Raw genomic sequence first — 18,414 nt, forward strand, 5'->3', positions numbered from 1 at the left:
ATGCATAAGCGAGCTAAAGTTTCTAAGTTCATGCTATTTGAATATGAAAGATTGTAGAATGAGTCTTTGATTAAGTATTTTCATGAAGCTAGTATTATGAAAAAGCAATGGTTTGTTTTGCAGATATAAGCAGAATAGTGTCAATAATCAATACAATAGCATTTAATTCAATATATTGGAAGCGTCTTTAAAATTATTTGAATTCCTATGTAGCTAAAATGAAAACAATGTATCAAAAAGTGATAATGTTGTTATGTCAAAAGTTAATATGCGTATTCTTCTTTGATAACATGTTAGTCTGGAGCCGAGTCTTCTTTCTACCTGCAAATATAAAATTGCACATGTAAGATATGTAAAGAAAGACTTTAGAAAGCAAGGTTCATATGAATAGCTGCAGAAGCGCATTTAAGCTTAAAAGACCATATCAAATGTAAACTGACTGTAGTGAAACTTCAACCATGTTCTTTTATCAACGTTCTATAGCTAATTCCTGTAATCAAGCAACCTTGACCCACTTCCGTAGCAGGATCTATAGCCAATAGATAACGTGACTTCCGCTCAAACACCATTGTACCCATTTCATCATAACTAATAAATCAATTAATTATATAATTTGTACATTATTTGGCAACATATACAAGTTTGATTTTGACTTGTTCATGATGTATATGGCAATGGCAAAAACCTCGTCCGAGTCCTGTTAATTTTCTTAGATTTAAGAAGTAATATATCTCATGTAGTGATTTGTCGCTGAATAAATCATTGTTTGGAGTTCAGATGCGAAGAAATTGTATCACGATGGCTGCGCCCTCGTGATATAATAATACGCATCTGAACGACAAACAATGATTTTATTCAAGAGCAAATCACTAAATGAGATATATCATTTCGATTCTAACACGTTACGAAAGGACTTTAAATACATCCTTGACGGCATTCATTAAATATTTGCCCGTTTTCAATTCGAGAGCTTGGTGCAAAACTATTGTAAGTGTATATGAATAAAGAACAAGATACAATAGTTTTGCGCCAGACCCTCGAATTGGTTTCTTTTCCAGCGCGCCGCTATGCCGTTTGACGCTTTGACGTAATAATTGTGACGTTAGAACAGTGAATTGTTGTATAATAATTCACTGTTTTCAGCCATCTTTGTTTGATATGAAAATGAATCGGATCGTGTTAGAATGACAGTTAGTTGTTTGAATGCCCGCCAGCTAACATCAATAGGGACAGCGCAGATCTTCGGATTGCGGGGTCGTGAGTTCGATCCTCAGGCAAGGCGAATGTTCTCCGTGACGATTTGATAAAAGACATTGTGTCTAACAAATCACCCGTCCTCCACCTCTGATTCATGTGGGGAAGTTGGTAATTACTTGCGGAGAATATAGGTTTGTACTAGTACAGAATCCAGGAACACCGGTTAGGATACATAACTGAAAAACTGTTGAGAAACGGCATTAAACATAAAATAAACAAATTATCTGTTTCTTTCTATCCGTTTTCCTTTGTGTTTCATCTTCTTCAACCAACATAGTGCATTTGCGACCAGCACGGAACCAGACCAGTCTGTGCATCCGCCCAGTCTGGTCAGGATCCATGCTGTTCGCTAACGGTTTCTCTAATTTCAATAGGCTTTGAAAGCGAACAGCATGGGTCCTGACCAGACTGCGCTGATGTGCAGGCTGGTCTGGATCCATGCTGATCGCAAATACAATGTGTTGGTTTTCCCATGGCGCGGCTCAAATGTTACAGTCAATGTTTTATATAAATCTATCTATACTGTACCGTTAAAATGTTTGTTACTGGTCAATCAAGTAGTACCTGGGTTCCAAATGACTGACCAATTTATTTTTGTTTATACCATTGAAAGCACAGTGTATTTCTAGTCATGTTTGTACGAGGTAATGTCACATTGTTTTGGGGTTAAATCATAGTGTTACTGGGTACTGATATAACATTGTAATTGGTAATATTAATATATATATTAAGCATAAAGTATGAATGGTGAGTTTAAAAGATCACATTTAGTTGGCCAGTAGACAGATTAATATTTTATTTAATTTACTTAATACTCTGCATGACAATTCTGATCACCTTTTTATTGTTCCTCTTGATTAATGACGTAATTGAGTCCTTTTTCTTGCCAGATTCTTTAACAGATTAAGCAAAACGAGGCGTTCTAAACCACTGTCACTATCTGTTGTTCCTGTGCCCGTTTCTGCTGCAGTTGTTGGTTCTGTGTCCGGTTCTGCTGTAGTTGAGTTGGTCGGCTGTGGCGTTAATGTAGTTGTCTCGGACTCTGCTGCCGTTGTTGCATTTGCCTGGGACTCTGTTGTTGTAGTTTTCCCTTCGTCAGATGATTCGATTTGCGAGTCTGTGTTAGTTTCAGTTTCTTCTGGCTCTTTTGTAAATAAATACAGTTATACATGTTATTTGCCGGAGCTAAGATTTAAAAGCGGAATTCCTATTAAGATCTGTATCTAGGATACGATAATCAAAATATCACCATAGTGCAGTTTCCACTTTATTGTACTTGCGAAATTATCTACAATTGCAGAAATGCTTATTGTACACATTTGATGTAAAATGTATTGATATTCTATTAGGAAACTTAAGTGGTAACCAAACGTTAACGGAGTAGCATAGATAAATCACGATCCCTTTGAGTTTTACAATATGGTCAGTTTTCCTTCTGTGGATTAATCTCACATATTCGTCCTTTATTCTATTGTTTTATTTCGTGTAAACATTTACCATGCTAGATATTTAAAATGGACTGGTCTATCATTCAATTTGGGCAGTACCATTTATTATTTGAATAGGTGTTAACTGAAAATTTGCAGACTGAATAGCGAACAGTGCAGGTCATGATCAGCCTACGCGATGTATGTGTAAGAGATCATTAATATAGGTCTTTCTTTAAAGATACCTCAAGATCACAAACTCTTCAAACATCTGTCGTATCTATGTTTACTTCATTGCCAGTAACAAGGTGTTTTTTTTTAAACCAGTCAGATTATTTTACAGTTCAGTCAAATTTCTTTTTGAAGGGTGGCATGCATATTCTCTGTCTATGAAATATCTAAACGATTTTCTCCGGGTCCAGGTAAATAATCCGAGTTTTCCTTTAGACAGAAATTGCAGTTAAATGGTGTTCTGACATTGAGAAATAATTTAAAACCGACATAATTTAGACATAAGACATAATTAAATATAAATAAAGCATTATTACTGCTTGTAAAGTATTGTATATATATTTTAAATGAATAGTTTAGAAAGACCTCCTTTTTAAAAGAACACGTTTCGAGATTATTTCATGTCACCAAGTCGCTCTTAATATGTACAAATCAGTAAAAGATAGAAAGAAAGGCTTTATATTTCCATTCCACATGACTATACCCTCCTTTAGTCATTCAAGTAATGAAGATGATCTTTATTTTTTAAATCCCATATACTTACTCAATTTCAAACACGCAGCTTTTTCAAATATAATTACTACAAGCCTTCCTATTAGGCGTTCTCGACTACGAGTTCTGACCTAGGCGAATAATGTTCGAAGATTATGCCGATCGGCATCCATGCTTCAAGTGTGATTCATATGGACAAGTTGTTAGTTATTTACAGTGTATGTTATAAGAACATGGGTTATATAAACCAACCTCCACTCAGCTAAAACCCTGGTGGAAAATGGGGTTAAACTATAGAAACAACACACACTTTCAGAATTAGTTACCGTTATTATTCAAGCCAGTATTTCCGTTGGACTTATGTCATTAAACTATGGAATTAATATAATTTGCCGTTAAGTTTAAACTCGAGCCAAAAATTTTGTTTAAAGACAGTATGGAAGTACATTGTAGTATAACAACGACAGATATGTCCCTAAGAAAAAAAGTTATCAAGGAATTGCGCCACTGAAGTATGAATTTAGCATAAAATGGTAGATACATACCAGGCACTGTCATCTCTAGTAAAGAGATCAGTCTGTCTATTTTTCCTGGAAATAGAAAGAAGCAATTAGACAGTATATCATTTATGAGGCGTAAAACTTTTTAAATCATATATTAATTATATTAAAAATTATATGTCAATTACATTTCATTTTCTTGTTTCTTGCGTACAACAAAAATGTCAATGCTTCAGGATCGATTACGATTGTACTTTATTGCATTATATATTTTCAGCGTGAGGTCACGCGGTAGAATGCTCGTCTACGCATTCTACAGACTGCATGTTTCATTGAAGTTTAAAGTAAAATCCACACAGAACGTATTTTAGTCCATAATTTTCCAAAACAGTATATCAACTTCTAGTAAAATAAAGATATAAAGGTAAGGTAGGGAGGCTTAAAAGGTTCATATTAGTATTATTCCATTAATTCGTTTATTTCATAGATTATATCAAATAACTGTCATTCGTTATATTTTTTGACGTCATTGTTCCTGTTAGTCCGTTTTTTGGTGGTTCAATACCCCTTGACTGTATTGTAATTTTCATAATTTAGCATCCATAGTACTTTCATTTTAATAATAATTTAAAATGAAAAGGACAAGAGACTATTGGAGGACTGAAGCGCCTTGTCAATGAATGAATACCAATTGTCAAAAAAGGCGTAACTATGACATGAAAACAAGACAGCTTTATACAACCTGTGCATTACATGTCAGATTATCACACTCAGTGAATAAGTGTGTGAAGTTTCATTCCTTTCCATCAGTAGTTATTTAGATGTCAGCTTAATATATAATTAAGTAATAAAACATTTAAAGTGACTTTGAGAAAAAGCATTTTCATAATACCTGAAATCGGATAGTTGTTCAGCTTAGTTGGAGCTACCGCACTCACCCGTTTGCCGGTGTGAGTGTACTAGGTAGCCACTGAACTTTCACGTACTTATACATTGTGATAATCTGTTAAGCAATGAGTAGGGTTCATAACTCTGTTTTGCATGTGTTTCTATGTAAGCTTGTATCTTCACTGTGATGATCTGATAGGCAATACACAGGTTTCACAACAATTTCACAAAGTCATGCCCGTTTTTCACCTTAGCCATTTTATAAAAACTTTGTACATAAGCCGGTGTCTAAGTAACTTATAACTGAAATGGACGGGAACTAACACACTTATCTGATGCAATGCATATGCTTAATAACTTAATGTACTGCTTTTGTACACAGTCATGTCCCTTCATGAGTTAACACCATTTGGTTCAGATTATATCTGTAACCGCTTGTGGAAACGTATTGAAACGTATTGAAAGTTCTCGTACTTGTTTACTGTAATGATCAGACAGGCAATGCAACCGCCTCGGTAGCCTAGTGGTAGAGCGTCCGCTTCAAATGCGGGAGATCGTGAGTTCGATCTCCAGCCGCGACATACCAAAGACGTAAAAAATGGTACTAGCAGCTCCTCGCTTGGCGCTCAGCATTAAGGGGATAGTGCTAGGACTGGTCAGCCCGGTGTCAGTATAATATGACTGTGTGGGGTATCATGCCACGTGTCTACGGCGTGATATTCCAGTGAGGATATTCCAGTGAGGCAGCACTATAAAGTTGGGCATTGTGCTCACTGCTACAAGTAGACACCGTCGTTTATATGACGTCAAATTCAACTAAGGTGTGACATTGTATATTTTCAGATGCTGTGTGTAATATATATCTAGTCTCTTGTTTATTCTTGTAATATGGATGTCCAGATAGCATAATTATGTTCGTTTTACCGTGAATATATTTGTATGCATTGCATTTGGATGATTCTATGTATTTTTATGCATTTATTGGAAAGCAATTTATTTAAAAGAAAACGAATGTATGCTGTTTCATTTACGTAAAAAAAAGTATAAAAGTGTCCAGCCCTTTCAATAGTTGACTCCACGGCAGAGTTAGATGGTAGCATAAAAGACAGGTATAAAATCCAACTGAGATGCATTAATGTATGTCTTGACCTGTTTCATCGGAGCCTTACCTTTTCCTTTGATACTCGGCTTCCTACAAAAGCATTCAGTACATACACTTACAGTCCTATAGTGTTTTATAAATTACATTTACACGAGCACTTGTGTGTTTTACTTATTGTGCCTACATAGATTATCCTGGTGAGAATAACTAGCTTAAATTCGTTTGTGACCTTGGAACACATTGTGGTTTGTGCGCATTTAGCCAGTTCAGGCTCAACAGTGGTGCTCTTGCAACTGCCCTCTCTGGGGCGTTTGTAATGCTTAATTTTTCTTCGTCTGTGCAGTTCAGTGTAAACAATGTATGAATAAGGTAGACATATCCATCTATAGGTTCACTACTGTAGGGTTATATTTTTGGGACCATGAGTATTAGAATGTGACTATTCTTGTTAAATCTTTGAATAGTATACCGTAGAATCTAGGAATTAAAACTTATCATTAATGAAAGGTAGATTAAATAAATTACATTTGACATACGAATATGAGGAACTTAAGAGAGTCAGTTTTTTAATCACTAAAGAGGTGTCTTCTGTGGATGAGGTTCGTACACTAATCTTCACAGACGGAGTACTGACGGGGTATAATTAGACAGGAAGGATAAAACTCAAAGGCTCATTTAAATGTGCTTTATATTTTTTTAAGGGTGCTTAAGCTTACTATAGTCTCTACCGGTAGCTCATACGGGCGACTGAGGGTACTGAGCACGATTCAATTCCGTAAGCAGCCTTATGCTTGGCACCATACGGGTGAATGTATTACCTGAAAACTGGTAGTTTTAGTATGATGAGTGGGGACCCACACTCACGGTTCAAGTTCCGTTTACTGAATAGAAATCTGCTCGATTATTAATAATATATGACTCGATATTATTTATGAGGTTTAAGATGTAAATAGACAGGACTATTTAAGTTGGATAAAGCGTTTTTAGATATTTTGTTTGCTAGAATCTTCAAAAGTTTCTAGTTAGATAGTATACAAACGTGTATATTTGAAAGCTCTTTTTAATCTCCAAAACGCACATAACAAATCTAATCATGGCTTTGCCTATGACTACGCACGAATTGGATTATGGTACTTATAATCATCATCTTTAAAACAAGGCTTACAAAGCCACAGGCAGCCCATTGTACTACGTTTCATTATATTGTTTACACCATTCCCTGCTGAAAGATTTTCGAAGGAATGATTTGTTTTAATTTCATGATCGTTTTGTATGGTTTAGACTGTAAGGTTATGTTAATACATAATTAAAGGCAAAATAGTTAATGTAAATGTTGATATCTAAATGCTTGACTCAGTAAGGGTTAAACAAAATGACTAGAGCGAGTTACCCCTAGCTGAAAATCTAGTTCACACTTTGACGATATGTGAGCTTTTTATTTCAATTAGTGACTGATATCTCTCTGTTATCATAAAGAGTTTGCTAGGTTTTGTGTTATTCCTTTAGAAATAAAAACCAAGTAGAATAAAAGAAAAGGAAGATTCTAACGAATATAACCACCATAAAGCGTTAAACGCCACCATACATAAACATACTTCTTGCATTTTCGCGTTTCATCTGGTCTTGCAGTATTTGAATTTTGCAAGAACAACAATGTGCAGTGATACCTACTGGAAATTTGACCTGATTTGAAAGCGTTTCACACCCAATAAGTTTAAAAGTAGGTTAATTAGTTTAAATGCCTTCGTCGATTTTGACAAAGTAAAATCGGTAATGAATTGTGTGTTGTCCGAATATTTGATGCAAGTACCCTGCAACTGTTTTAAATATACATTGCAATAATTGTTAATGTTTTACTCACGAAATTCTTTAGAAATATGGGGGTCCGGTGCATTTTACACTTTCACAGGAAGGGACGCCCTACCGCGAAATTAGAATTAACTTCCTTGGCAAAAGTAATGGTCACATGCACCGGAAGCATTATGGGTTTAAAAGTAAACAAGGACTAGAAAAATGATTTTCTGTTTGAAATGATACTGGAAAAGAAAAAGTTGATTAACTCAGTAGGAAATAATAGCAACATAATCTTGTTTTTCTTTCCTTTATTAATTTATTCCCTTACTACCGCGAAAATAGCATCAAAATAGTATAATGAAATGTTAGAACATAGAACACTACGTTCATCAGTACCGTTATATGTGTAGAAACTGATGAAATTACACTAACCTTTAGCCTGCTAAAGTTCTAAAATGGACTGGTCCATCATTCAATGCAGGACCTTTGTTGTAATTCATATAACAAACGCCCATTAAATTGATATTTTTATAAAATACTGCATTCCTGAGCGGGTGATAAATGAATATTGACCGAGGCGCCAGAAATTAAATTACGGATCATTTCATATGCGCTGAATAAGAAATAACGATGTTGCGCATAAGATATAAAATCACTGTAGAATATAATATATTATTCAAGTTAAACTAATGGGAAATTTGCATTGGGCATTTATGTGCGGTATAACAAATATATATATATCACACAAAGTCCGATCGAAGATATCTGTAAAAGCCCTGACACCTTTTAAGGTTAAACAGTTGACCAAGACGTTCGAGTGTACAACGTTTAAGTTGTATTTAACGTTTGTATGAGGCGTACTAGTAGTATAATAATTGTTTGTTCTGGAACAGTTTAACCCCATTTGACCTTTTGACCCTTGGTCCGGACTGACTAATGCCGGACAATTTAAAATACTTTAAAAACCACAGGTTTTAAACCCAGCAATTAACCCAACCCTAAACTTATAATACTAACTCGCGAAGCTGAAACCTTCGGGTTCTTTGACCCAGTCAGACCTACAGTCTTCGGTTGCACTCGGTACACTTGTACCCTCAAAATATAACGACACCGGTGTCATTTTCTTTAACAAGTTTATCAATATCGTTTGTGAGCTCAATGTAAAGCGACACCGGTGTCGTTCTATTGGTATTTACTTTCATTCATAAAACCGATATGTTTACATTTGTAGTACAATTCGTTTAAACTTCCTTGTGATCGATTTACGTTTTACAGCTGATTTAATATAAGTGTCATAGGTAAATCAAGTGCATTTTTTAAAAATGATAATGTGGGAAACCACAAATTCAACCAATCAAAAGCCTGCCATTTTTCTGCCACGAAGGCAGCAAACTGTCATTTGCTTTTACTTTGGCCGAATCTTTGGCCGAATCTTTGGCAAAACTTTGGCAGATTATATTTATTAATAAAATGTAAGGTATTTGATCTTATTTTCAATTAGTAAGTATATTATTAGGGTACACATAGTAATTAAAACTTTAATTAAGCTTTTAATCCAAAAGTCTGTTTCTATCATAGGATACAGGTTCATCTGATATGTAGAATCTGATGTAACTACCCATCAAAAGCATAAATGTTAATTCTGTAGATGCTGAATCGTTATAAGGATGAATATCAAACACTGTTCCTTGTGTTAAATAAATTTTAATTTTTTTTTATACTAGATATTAACCGATCAGTGTCAAAGTCCTCACCTGCTCAGCTGTTATATTTACATTATCAAATATATCAAAAAATAAAACTCATATCCTGAGGCCTTAAATTCCGCCACCTAAATATAAAATGGTTTTGGGGCTTTTAGTCGGTTTATACGGTTCACCGGGGGCTCGCACCTTTAATAAAATCTTAATATCTATTATATAAGTTCCGGTTTTTCTGACTATAAACACACCACTCAAAAGCATATCTAGTAATCTATTTTATATTTTTGGTCTATGAGTATAAAATCTTTATAATCTACGAAAATTCCAGGTCTTACTTGAAATATATTTAAATATTTTCAGATCGGCCATATTTTTATTTGTTGAATATATCCAGGCACCACGACGGTCAAATTACTTTTTCATTTTGTATGTAATCAAAAGTATGATTATAAAGTATTCAAAGGAAAACACCTCATGTCTCATTCCTCTACCCTTTTTTTTTTTCCTGTCTTTCTTTTAAAGTTTAATTTATTTCAGCTAAATCATCAAGTCGTTTTGTTGTAGCATTCAGAAGCAGATAAATATCAACAGTATTCTTTTTTTCTAGCTAATTTGGGTGTTTTTGTTTAAGAAAACATTTTTTATTTTTGTAATTTCTTCAGCATTAGGGGTAATTTCTTCGACATTAGCGGTTATTGCTTTAGTATTAGCAGTAATTATTTGGGTATTAGCGTGATTGTTCTCCTTGTTTAGCTGATATTTCAACTACAGAGTCCAAATCATTTATTATTTTTTTAATTTGATCATTAATTATCTTAATTGCTTCAGTATTACAGTAATTAACTCCCCTTGTTTAACTGATTTTTCAACTACAAAGTCCAGTTCATTTTTTGTTTTCAACTTTATCATTAAGCTGCGTCATATCTTCTTGTAATTTTTTTGTAATTTACTTAATTCTGCATATTTTAAATTGTGACGGTTGTCAACAATACTAATCCAATTTCGAATTTTTTTTTTTAAAGTCATCTATTTTAGAATTGAGCTCTTTTTTAAAGTCATCTAATGCTTTTGTCATGGTCATCACCTCTTTGTGAAGCTGCCTTTCCAATTCAGATTTATTTTTCTGAAAATTTATTTGAAAATGTATGAGAAAATCTTGATTCCCTTTTGTCATTTCAGTATTTAGTTTATTTATTTCTTTCTGATTTCTAACTGATACATATTTGTAAACTTTTTCTCAGCTTCAATAATCTTGTCTCTTAGTTCTTCATGTTTAATTGGGTATCATTTATTTCCTGAACTTGAGTGTATAACTTTTCAAAATTGGTTCTGAATACTTTTTTTTTGTTGTCATCTGTCAAATCAGATTTCTTTCAAGTTCTTTAATAGAATCAACCATAGCTTTCATTTCTTTTCAAGTTTACCTTGTAATTGATTAATTAATAATGAATTCTTTTAAAATCTTTTGTTAATTCTTCAATATTCTTTACTTCTGCTTCTAGTGTTTGTTTTATACTTTTGACATCTTCAAGTTTATAGTCATCTATTACCTTTAAATTTTTTTTATACACAATCCGTCTTGGACTGCATCGTTGGGTTTATCTGGATTTCCTAGGTTGATTTTCATTCCCTCCCATATCTAATGCTCTATTCATTGTGTTATCAAGTTCCTTATTTCTGTGAAGATACGATTCCGTTCCTTTCTAAGCTTTTTGTTTTGTTTTTTAGTAGCATAATCACTTAAATCTTTATCAAATTTAACTTTATTATACTTTCAGGTTCACTTATTTGTTTTACATCATTAAAAACTCCCATTTTTATATTCCCAGTAAAGTTTTTTCTTAAAAACTTCCTTGGTTTGTCAATATATAAGAATTCATATTTTTGATTTGTTGCATTAGCAAAAGTATCACGATCTATATTTTGTTCATTACAAATCCTATCATTTTCCGTTTTCCCTGGACTTTCAAATAAAATATAATGTGAACATTAATTCGAATATCTTTTGGTGTTTTTATAGTAAGACTGACTTAAATAAATAACACAACATTTTTTGTGTCGCCCTTTGAATAAGTATTTTGTTATTTCATTTTGAACTTTTTTATCTTCACATACAAAATCATCAAATATTACTACTTTTTGTTTTTCTGATCAAGATTCTCACAAGGTTAATTGGTTGGGATCAGCTGAATATTCAAGTATTTCATTTGGATCTACTTTAATTTTTTTTGAAATTTTGGGCTTAAGTTGTTAATTAAATCCTGATTTTAGATTGTTCTAAGTTTTTAGCATACAAGTATAATTTATCATAAATATAAAAAGGGGTTTTTTCGAAGTATATGCTTAAAGTATTTGTTTTTCCAGATCCAGAAGATCCACATATTAAACATTCTAAAACATGAATCTGGCATAAAAGGATAATATTGTTTAAAGTTATTGGATTTATCACTTTTTGTATCAAAATTTTGGAATTTCCATTTATATAATATTACATTATTTTACTTTTATTTTACAATATCTTACATTTTTTCATTTTTTTTACATTATCTTACATTATTATATAAATGCAATCAAAACTTAATGAAATAAAAATAAGAAAAAAATTAGTCGGGCAAAAAAATGAGAGATCTTAGGAAGAAATAATGAGAGAAAAAATAAGAAAAGTACAAATCGGGATATTACACTGAAATTTATAAGCCAATTACTGAAAAATAGAAAGTCAAAAAGAACAATTATCAAGTCAGTTAAAAGCATTACCTGAATAAAAAAAAACCCAATTAGCGTTACTTCCAGAACAGTTTGTGATAAGATACATGAAATAGAAAATCTAAAAAGTTTGGAAGAGCTATTCCGAGAACAACACGATTATTACCTTTCAAAAACCGGGACTCCTTATACACCATAAATTGGGGGGATAAAACCTACTGGATGGGTTCCTCAAGATGAACTTAAAGATTAGAAGATTACGGAAGAAAAAAGATGGGAATAACTGAAAATCAGAAGAATTTCCTGAAATTGTTGAGACAAGACCGAAAGAAAAGGAAATACCTACAGTAGATTTAGATGCTTTTCTGGATAATAATGTTTTAGAAGAATATGAATATTACAAACCGTCTGAAATGTTTGACTTTTTTACTGCAAATGTAATTGATCCTAATAAAATAGATAAAGACGATATTGAAGATACAATAGATAGTGTTAATACGAATATCAAAAAATTAAATGGTTCAATAACTGGCAAATCAAGATCGAAAGATCCAAATAAGCAAAAAGAAATAAAAAAATTAAAACATGATCAAGGTGAACTTATAAAGTACAAAGACCGGTTAAATAATATTCTTGGTATGGCTTCTACATATGGACAAGGAATAAAACATCATAACCCATATAAAGTTTCACCAAATGGACAATATGGTAATTTAATTATTAACTTAAATAAACTTTATGGTCAAAACAAATTGATTGCTAAGGATAGAATAACTGGAAAAGAAGTCATTAACACTAAAGTAGATGATGATTTAATTGATTTGATTAATAAAAGATATAACAATAATAAAAAACATTCAATTCATTCAAGAAAAATATTCAAAGAATTAACAGAAAAGTCAGGATTGCCTATCATTAAAAGATCTATGAAATTTAAAAAAGTAATTAGAGGACAAGGTTATGACGTTTTCCATGTAACCCAAAAAGAATGGTTAATGACTTGGAGTTAATTTGTGTTCCATTGATGCTGGAAATAATAATGAAGAACTAAAAAATGGAAGATATTAGAAAAATTTGATGAACTATTAAAAATGAATTCTCTTTTACCAGAACAACATGAAAAGTTATATAAAAATTATTTTTCTTGAATTTAAACTTTAATTAAGTTTTAAAACTTTATTTTTTTAATTATATATAAATGGAACAAAAAATAGTATTAAGTTCTGAAAACAGTTAAAGATAATAAAAAACTCCGAGTGATTTTACAATCAGATTAGTCGTTCTTTAATTTTAGTAAAATAAAACTTATGTTGTTGGTTTGGATAGTTTAACACTTGACCTATTCTTGGCATAATATTAGTGATGAATATGACAATAAAAGAATTCGTTACAATAATGGTAAAGAATGGAAAGATATTATATTTACAAATGGTTTTCTTACTTTTTCACAGATATTAATAATTATATTAGGGAAACATTAATAGTAATGATGTTTTTTAAATTTTAATTAAATCAGAAATTGCCCCAATAAGTTTGGAAATTTTATTTAAGTAGTTTTAAGATTTTGATTTCAATTACAGATAATTTTAAGTTGGATTTGGAAATATCAAATTTTCATACATTGCTTGGATTTGAGAAAAAAAAATTGGAAAATACTGAATGGGGAAAACTAAAACACCAAATATAACTAACTCTGTGGATACAATTTACATTCATTGTGATCTTATTGATAATTCACTTTGATGGGTAATTTCAGTGATATTATCTATGCTTTAAGTACTGCGATTTAAACAAGAGCTTATCCATTTACAAAAAAACCCAAAAAGAGTTGGATATTCTGAAATTAATAAATATATTATAAATTCAATTAGAATATATATTACAGATGTATTGGGTTTAGAATAATTATTTTTAAATGAGGTTGAAACAAGTTTTACACTAATTTTAAAAGAAATTAATTAAAACTAAAGTTTTAAAACTTTTATTATGAAATTTTTAATTTTGTTTTATTAATGTACAAAAAGTTTATGACAAAAATAAAAGAATATTTATTTATGTTGATGCTCACACGGGGAAAAAAAATCATACACGGGACAGGTATCTTTGACACTTTAACGAAAAATTTCTTCAAGTTCAGCCGCATCTTCAATTGCACAGCTGGAAAAAAAGCTTTGGAAAACAGCAGGAAAAGCAGCACTTGAAAGTGGAACAAAAAAGGTTGGAAAATGAAGTTGGAAATTTAGCTGCAGCAAAGCTTGTTGAAAAATTTAAAAAGAAACCTGCTCCGGCAGTTGGTAATTTAATTGCTAAGAAAAATTTCAAGAAAAGAATAACAGTAAAAATAATAAGGAGGAGGGGATATTCATATGAGAAATAAATAGGGAAAATTGTCAGGATTGGGCTTTGCTCCCCATGGGCATAATGCTCGTGCTGGAACTTTTAGCTCGACAAAAAGTATTAACAGATTAATTTATAAAAATAAAATAAAAAAATAAAATAAAACTAAAGTTTTAACTTTAAAAAAAACTAAATAAAAAATAAAAATAATATATAATATTTTACATGTTTAGAACAAAACAATATTGCGAAAAAATTGAATTAACTCCTATTCAATTAGATACAGCTTTAATATCTGTCTTGGGAAATAATGTTAAGCAACAAAAAAAACGGATTTTCACTTTACAATTAATGATAGAAGTTTATATTTTGATTGGTTTAATGGTTATTTTGAAGATAGTTTTAAAGTAAATAAGCTTGCTAATGGTAATGGATTTATGGTGGTGGAGATCAAATTGCTTTAATTAATAATGCACTTCATTAATGATCAGTTAGTGGTTAAACAAAATGGAAAAATTGTTTATGATTGTAATAAATTTTTACAAAGTAATAAATGTAAAGAGTTTGGTTGAACTATCTGAAGATTATGTAAAATCAACTGGAACAAATGAATTTATTTATTTAGATACTACTGCTACTGCTGCTGCTGATAATAATTCGGGGTTTGCTTCTAGGAAGTTATTAATCCAGGATAATAAAGAGGTAAATGCTAAGATTCCATTAAATAATTATTTATTTTTTTCAGGGTTTAGAAACTAATATTTTTACTTTCCAAGTCAAAATTCAAATAACACTCAGCTGACCCCGATGATGATGAATTAATTTTTAGAGCTAATGCTGCTGATCCTGGGAGGGTAATTGTAACAAAATTAATTTATGGGTTCCCCGTTTGGTTTTTAATGAATTTGGGTTTTTATTTTAATTACTACTGAAAGATTTAAAAAAAATAAGATGGTCATACCTTAGGGAAATGGTGACACAAACAACTGATACACAACAGATAAAAAACAACTTTTAGAATAACCCGCTGGTGTAACAAAACCACAACATGTATTGTTTATTTACAACGACCTGACAAAAATAATGCACAAATACATAATCCACATTTATTAGATACATTTAAACTTAATGCAGCAAATGATGATTATAATTGTATTTTGAGTTCTTGTCGTCTTGAAGTTGGTAATTGGTTGTTTTTATCCAGAAACAGAATATACAAGTATATCAAGAATATATGATGATGTAATTAATTTTATTATAAACAAAATAACAAAACTACTGGAAGTCTGCTAAATTAGATCAAACTTTAATAGTTTATTTGGATTTGTTCATTTTTAAATTAGAATATAAAAAGAAAGTAACTACAGAAGATCCTAAGCAGATTACATTAACAATTAAGTTAACTGCACTTCCCACTGCAAGATATCGTATTTACGCAGTTGAAAAAAATACTATTGGAAATGAACTTGTTATTTTTTTAAATAAAATAAATTTAAATTATATATAATGTCATCAAAATTTTTATTGAATATAAAGTTAACCTTACAGATGACAAAAGGGAAAAAATTTTTTTCACGAGCCTACAACAAAAAACTCCATATAATTTTAGATTAAAACATGAACAATTACATGGAAACTTCCCTTTACTTTTAACAAAAACACAAATTAAACAAATTTAAAAAAACTGTTTGCAAATAAGAAGGGATTAGAAATTACAATTTCAAAGAAACAAATGTCCAGTCAAGGTCAAAATGGTGGATTTTTAGGAGCTTTAGCTGGTTTGTTAGGAAAAACATTCTTCCAATGGCAGCAAAAATAGCTCCAAAATATTAGCCCCCCCCCCCTTTTGGCATTGGAGCCTTTCTGGACTGGCCCGTACTGGTGTTAGTAAAAACTTGGAAATGGTATGATTTCAGTAGCTAATGATAAGAGAAATATGATATCACCATATCTTACACCTAATCAAAGAAAACAATTAGTAGGTCTGGAGTGATTAAATTAACACAAAAACAAAAAAGACGGTGGGTTTTTAGGTATGTTGGCTGCTAGTCTAGGAATACCTTTGATTACATCTTTGTTAAGTGGGGAAAGGGCTAAGATTGATTCACAACGAAGACCTTACGACGAATTCCCATAGTAAAAAAAAAATGAAATTTATAAACAAACCAATACTAACTTTGAAATTGAACAAGGGGGTTAAAACAATTAAAATTAAAAACTTTAGGGGTGTATTTAGTAGAAAAAAATTTACCAAAATTAAAAGAAAAGGTTGAATGTGGAATTATTTAAATTTGGACGACTCTGTTGGTCCTGGAACACATTTGGGTTTGTTTATTGGTAAAATATACTTTGATCCATTTGGACTTCCTCCGCCGAAAGAAGTAATTAAGTATATACCAAATGTAAAAACAACAATGTTCAATATCAAGACAAACAAGTATGCTTTGTGGTTATTATTGTTTATTTTTCTTAAAATGTTACAAGATAAAATACCGTTGTATGATTTATTGTATAAAATACAAAAAATTAATAATCAAAGAGTAAATGAACAAACTATTATAAATTATTTTAATAAAAAAGGACATTTATTTAACTGGAATAAATTAATATAATGGGAATATTCAATAATTTTAATGAAAAAGTAAAAAATAGAAAAAAAAATTAATAAGAAAACCTCCATTGTTTTAACAAGTTACACCCCAAGATATGATAGTGGATTATTTCAATGGAAAACTGTAAATGTAGTCCTGGTTTAGTTTTAAAAAGGTAATATGTAACAAATTTAATTTTAATTTCATTTTAATTATTCTTGTTTATGCAATTAATTTTGATAAAGGGGAAGCTAAAATTACAATTAAAAATTTAAGAAAATGTAATTCTTCAAAGTTATCATGTAAAAATAACAGAAAAAAATGAATCTTTTCTATTAATTATGCAAATTTAATTTTAAATAAATTTTGTTTATTTATATTAATTCTTTAAACGTTATGAATATTCAGTTAACAATTTAGGGTTCTATAATTTAAGTTTTAATTTAAGTTTTAATTTAAGAATAAGCTATGTATCAATACCATTATCAAGAATATATTTTTTTATCATCATAACATGATAAAGATGTTTTATTTTTTAACATAACTGGAAAGATTGGTTTATCGAACGAATAACTTTAAAGGTGTGATTACTTTGGGTTGAATTAAACAAAGTTTCTTTATAATTTTTATGAACTATTGTTTTCTTAACAACAAGTTTTTTAATTCCTACACTTTTTAATTAACTTCATTTTTTAAAAAAATAAGAAAACATTTTACTTCTTAATCCCACAAATTCAACAATGGGAATGCCGGCAGCTTCATCTTTAAATTTTCCAATTACTTTTTTTATTATTATCGAAATAAAATTTTGGAATTAATATCGTAATCACTATTATCAAATAAATCTTTGGTCCTTTAAAAAATCCTCATATGCATCTTTGGTTTTTATTTCATAACATAATGAATCAGTGTCAGTGAATAGTAATTTACAATTACCTCGTATTTTCCTTAATGTAATTATAATTTAAAATTTATACATTAAATATTTTGATAAATCTAGAATGCCATTCCCAAAATAACAAGGTCTGTTTAATAAAAAAACTTTCTTTTTATTCTATTTAATACCAAAAAGGTTAGAGTTAACATCGTTTGAACTAACAATTTAAGGTTTGGCTATGTATTTTAATAAAATATTTTCATCATGTGTTAATTTAATATTAACCCTCTTGCGTAAATTCTCCATCGTCTTACCGAATACAGAAATTTTTCATTAACTTAAAAAAAATCCTTTTCAAATGAATTTTTTTGCTTTAGATCTTTTTTGAGTATTAAAAAACAATATACTTTTTTAACCCAAAGGACTTTCGTCCCAAAAATTAATATTTTATGTATTTTTGTTACTTTTAACCCTAATTGTGTATATAGTTTAAGATTTTTAAAATGAAC

At 30.6% G+C, this 18,414-nt stretch overlaps 1 protein-coding gene across 5 annotated transcripts in view; it reads right to left on the bottom strand.

Moving 5' to 3' along the window:
• Positions 1-2,093: 2,093 nt before the first annotated feature.
• The window catches only part of LOC123540714 (uncharacterized), a 36,448-nt gene continuing 20,127 nt past the window's right edge, over positions 2,094-18,414 (bottom strand). For 4 of the 5 annotated variants that reach the window (XM_053527315.1, XM_053527313.1, XM_053527314.1 and 1 more), the window contains exons 4-5: positions 3,953-3,997; positions 2,094-2,401 (exon numbers count right to left, since the gene is read on the bottom strand). In XM_053527315.1, coding sequence (XP_053383290.1) covers positions 2,115-2,401; positions 3,953-3,997 — 332 coding nt within the window. In that variant the 3' untranslated portion in view covers positions 2,094-2,114. The remainder of the gene's footprint in view (positions 2,402-3,952; positions 3,998-18,414) is intronic. The other variant, XM_053527318.1, reaches the window with a different exon arrangement.

The sequence above is a fragment of the Mercenaria mercenaria genome, chromosome 16 (assembly GCF_021730395.1).
Source record: "Mercenaria mercenaria strain notata chromosome 16, MADL_Memer_1, whole genome shotgun sequence".
Taxonomy (NCBI): Eukaryota; Metazoa; Mollusca; class Bivalvia; order Venerida; family Veneridae; genus Mercenaria; species Mercenaria mercenaria.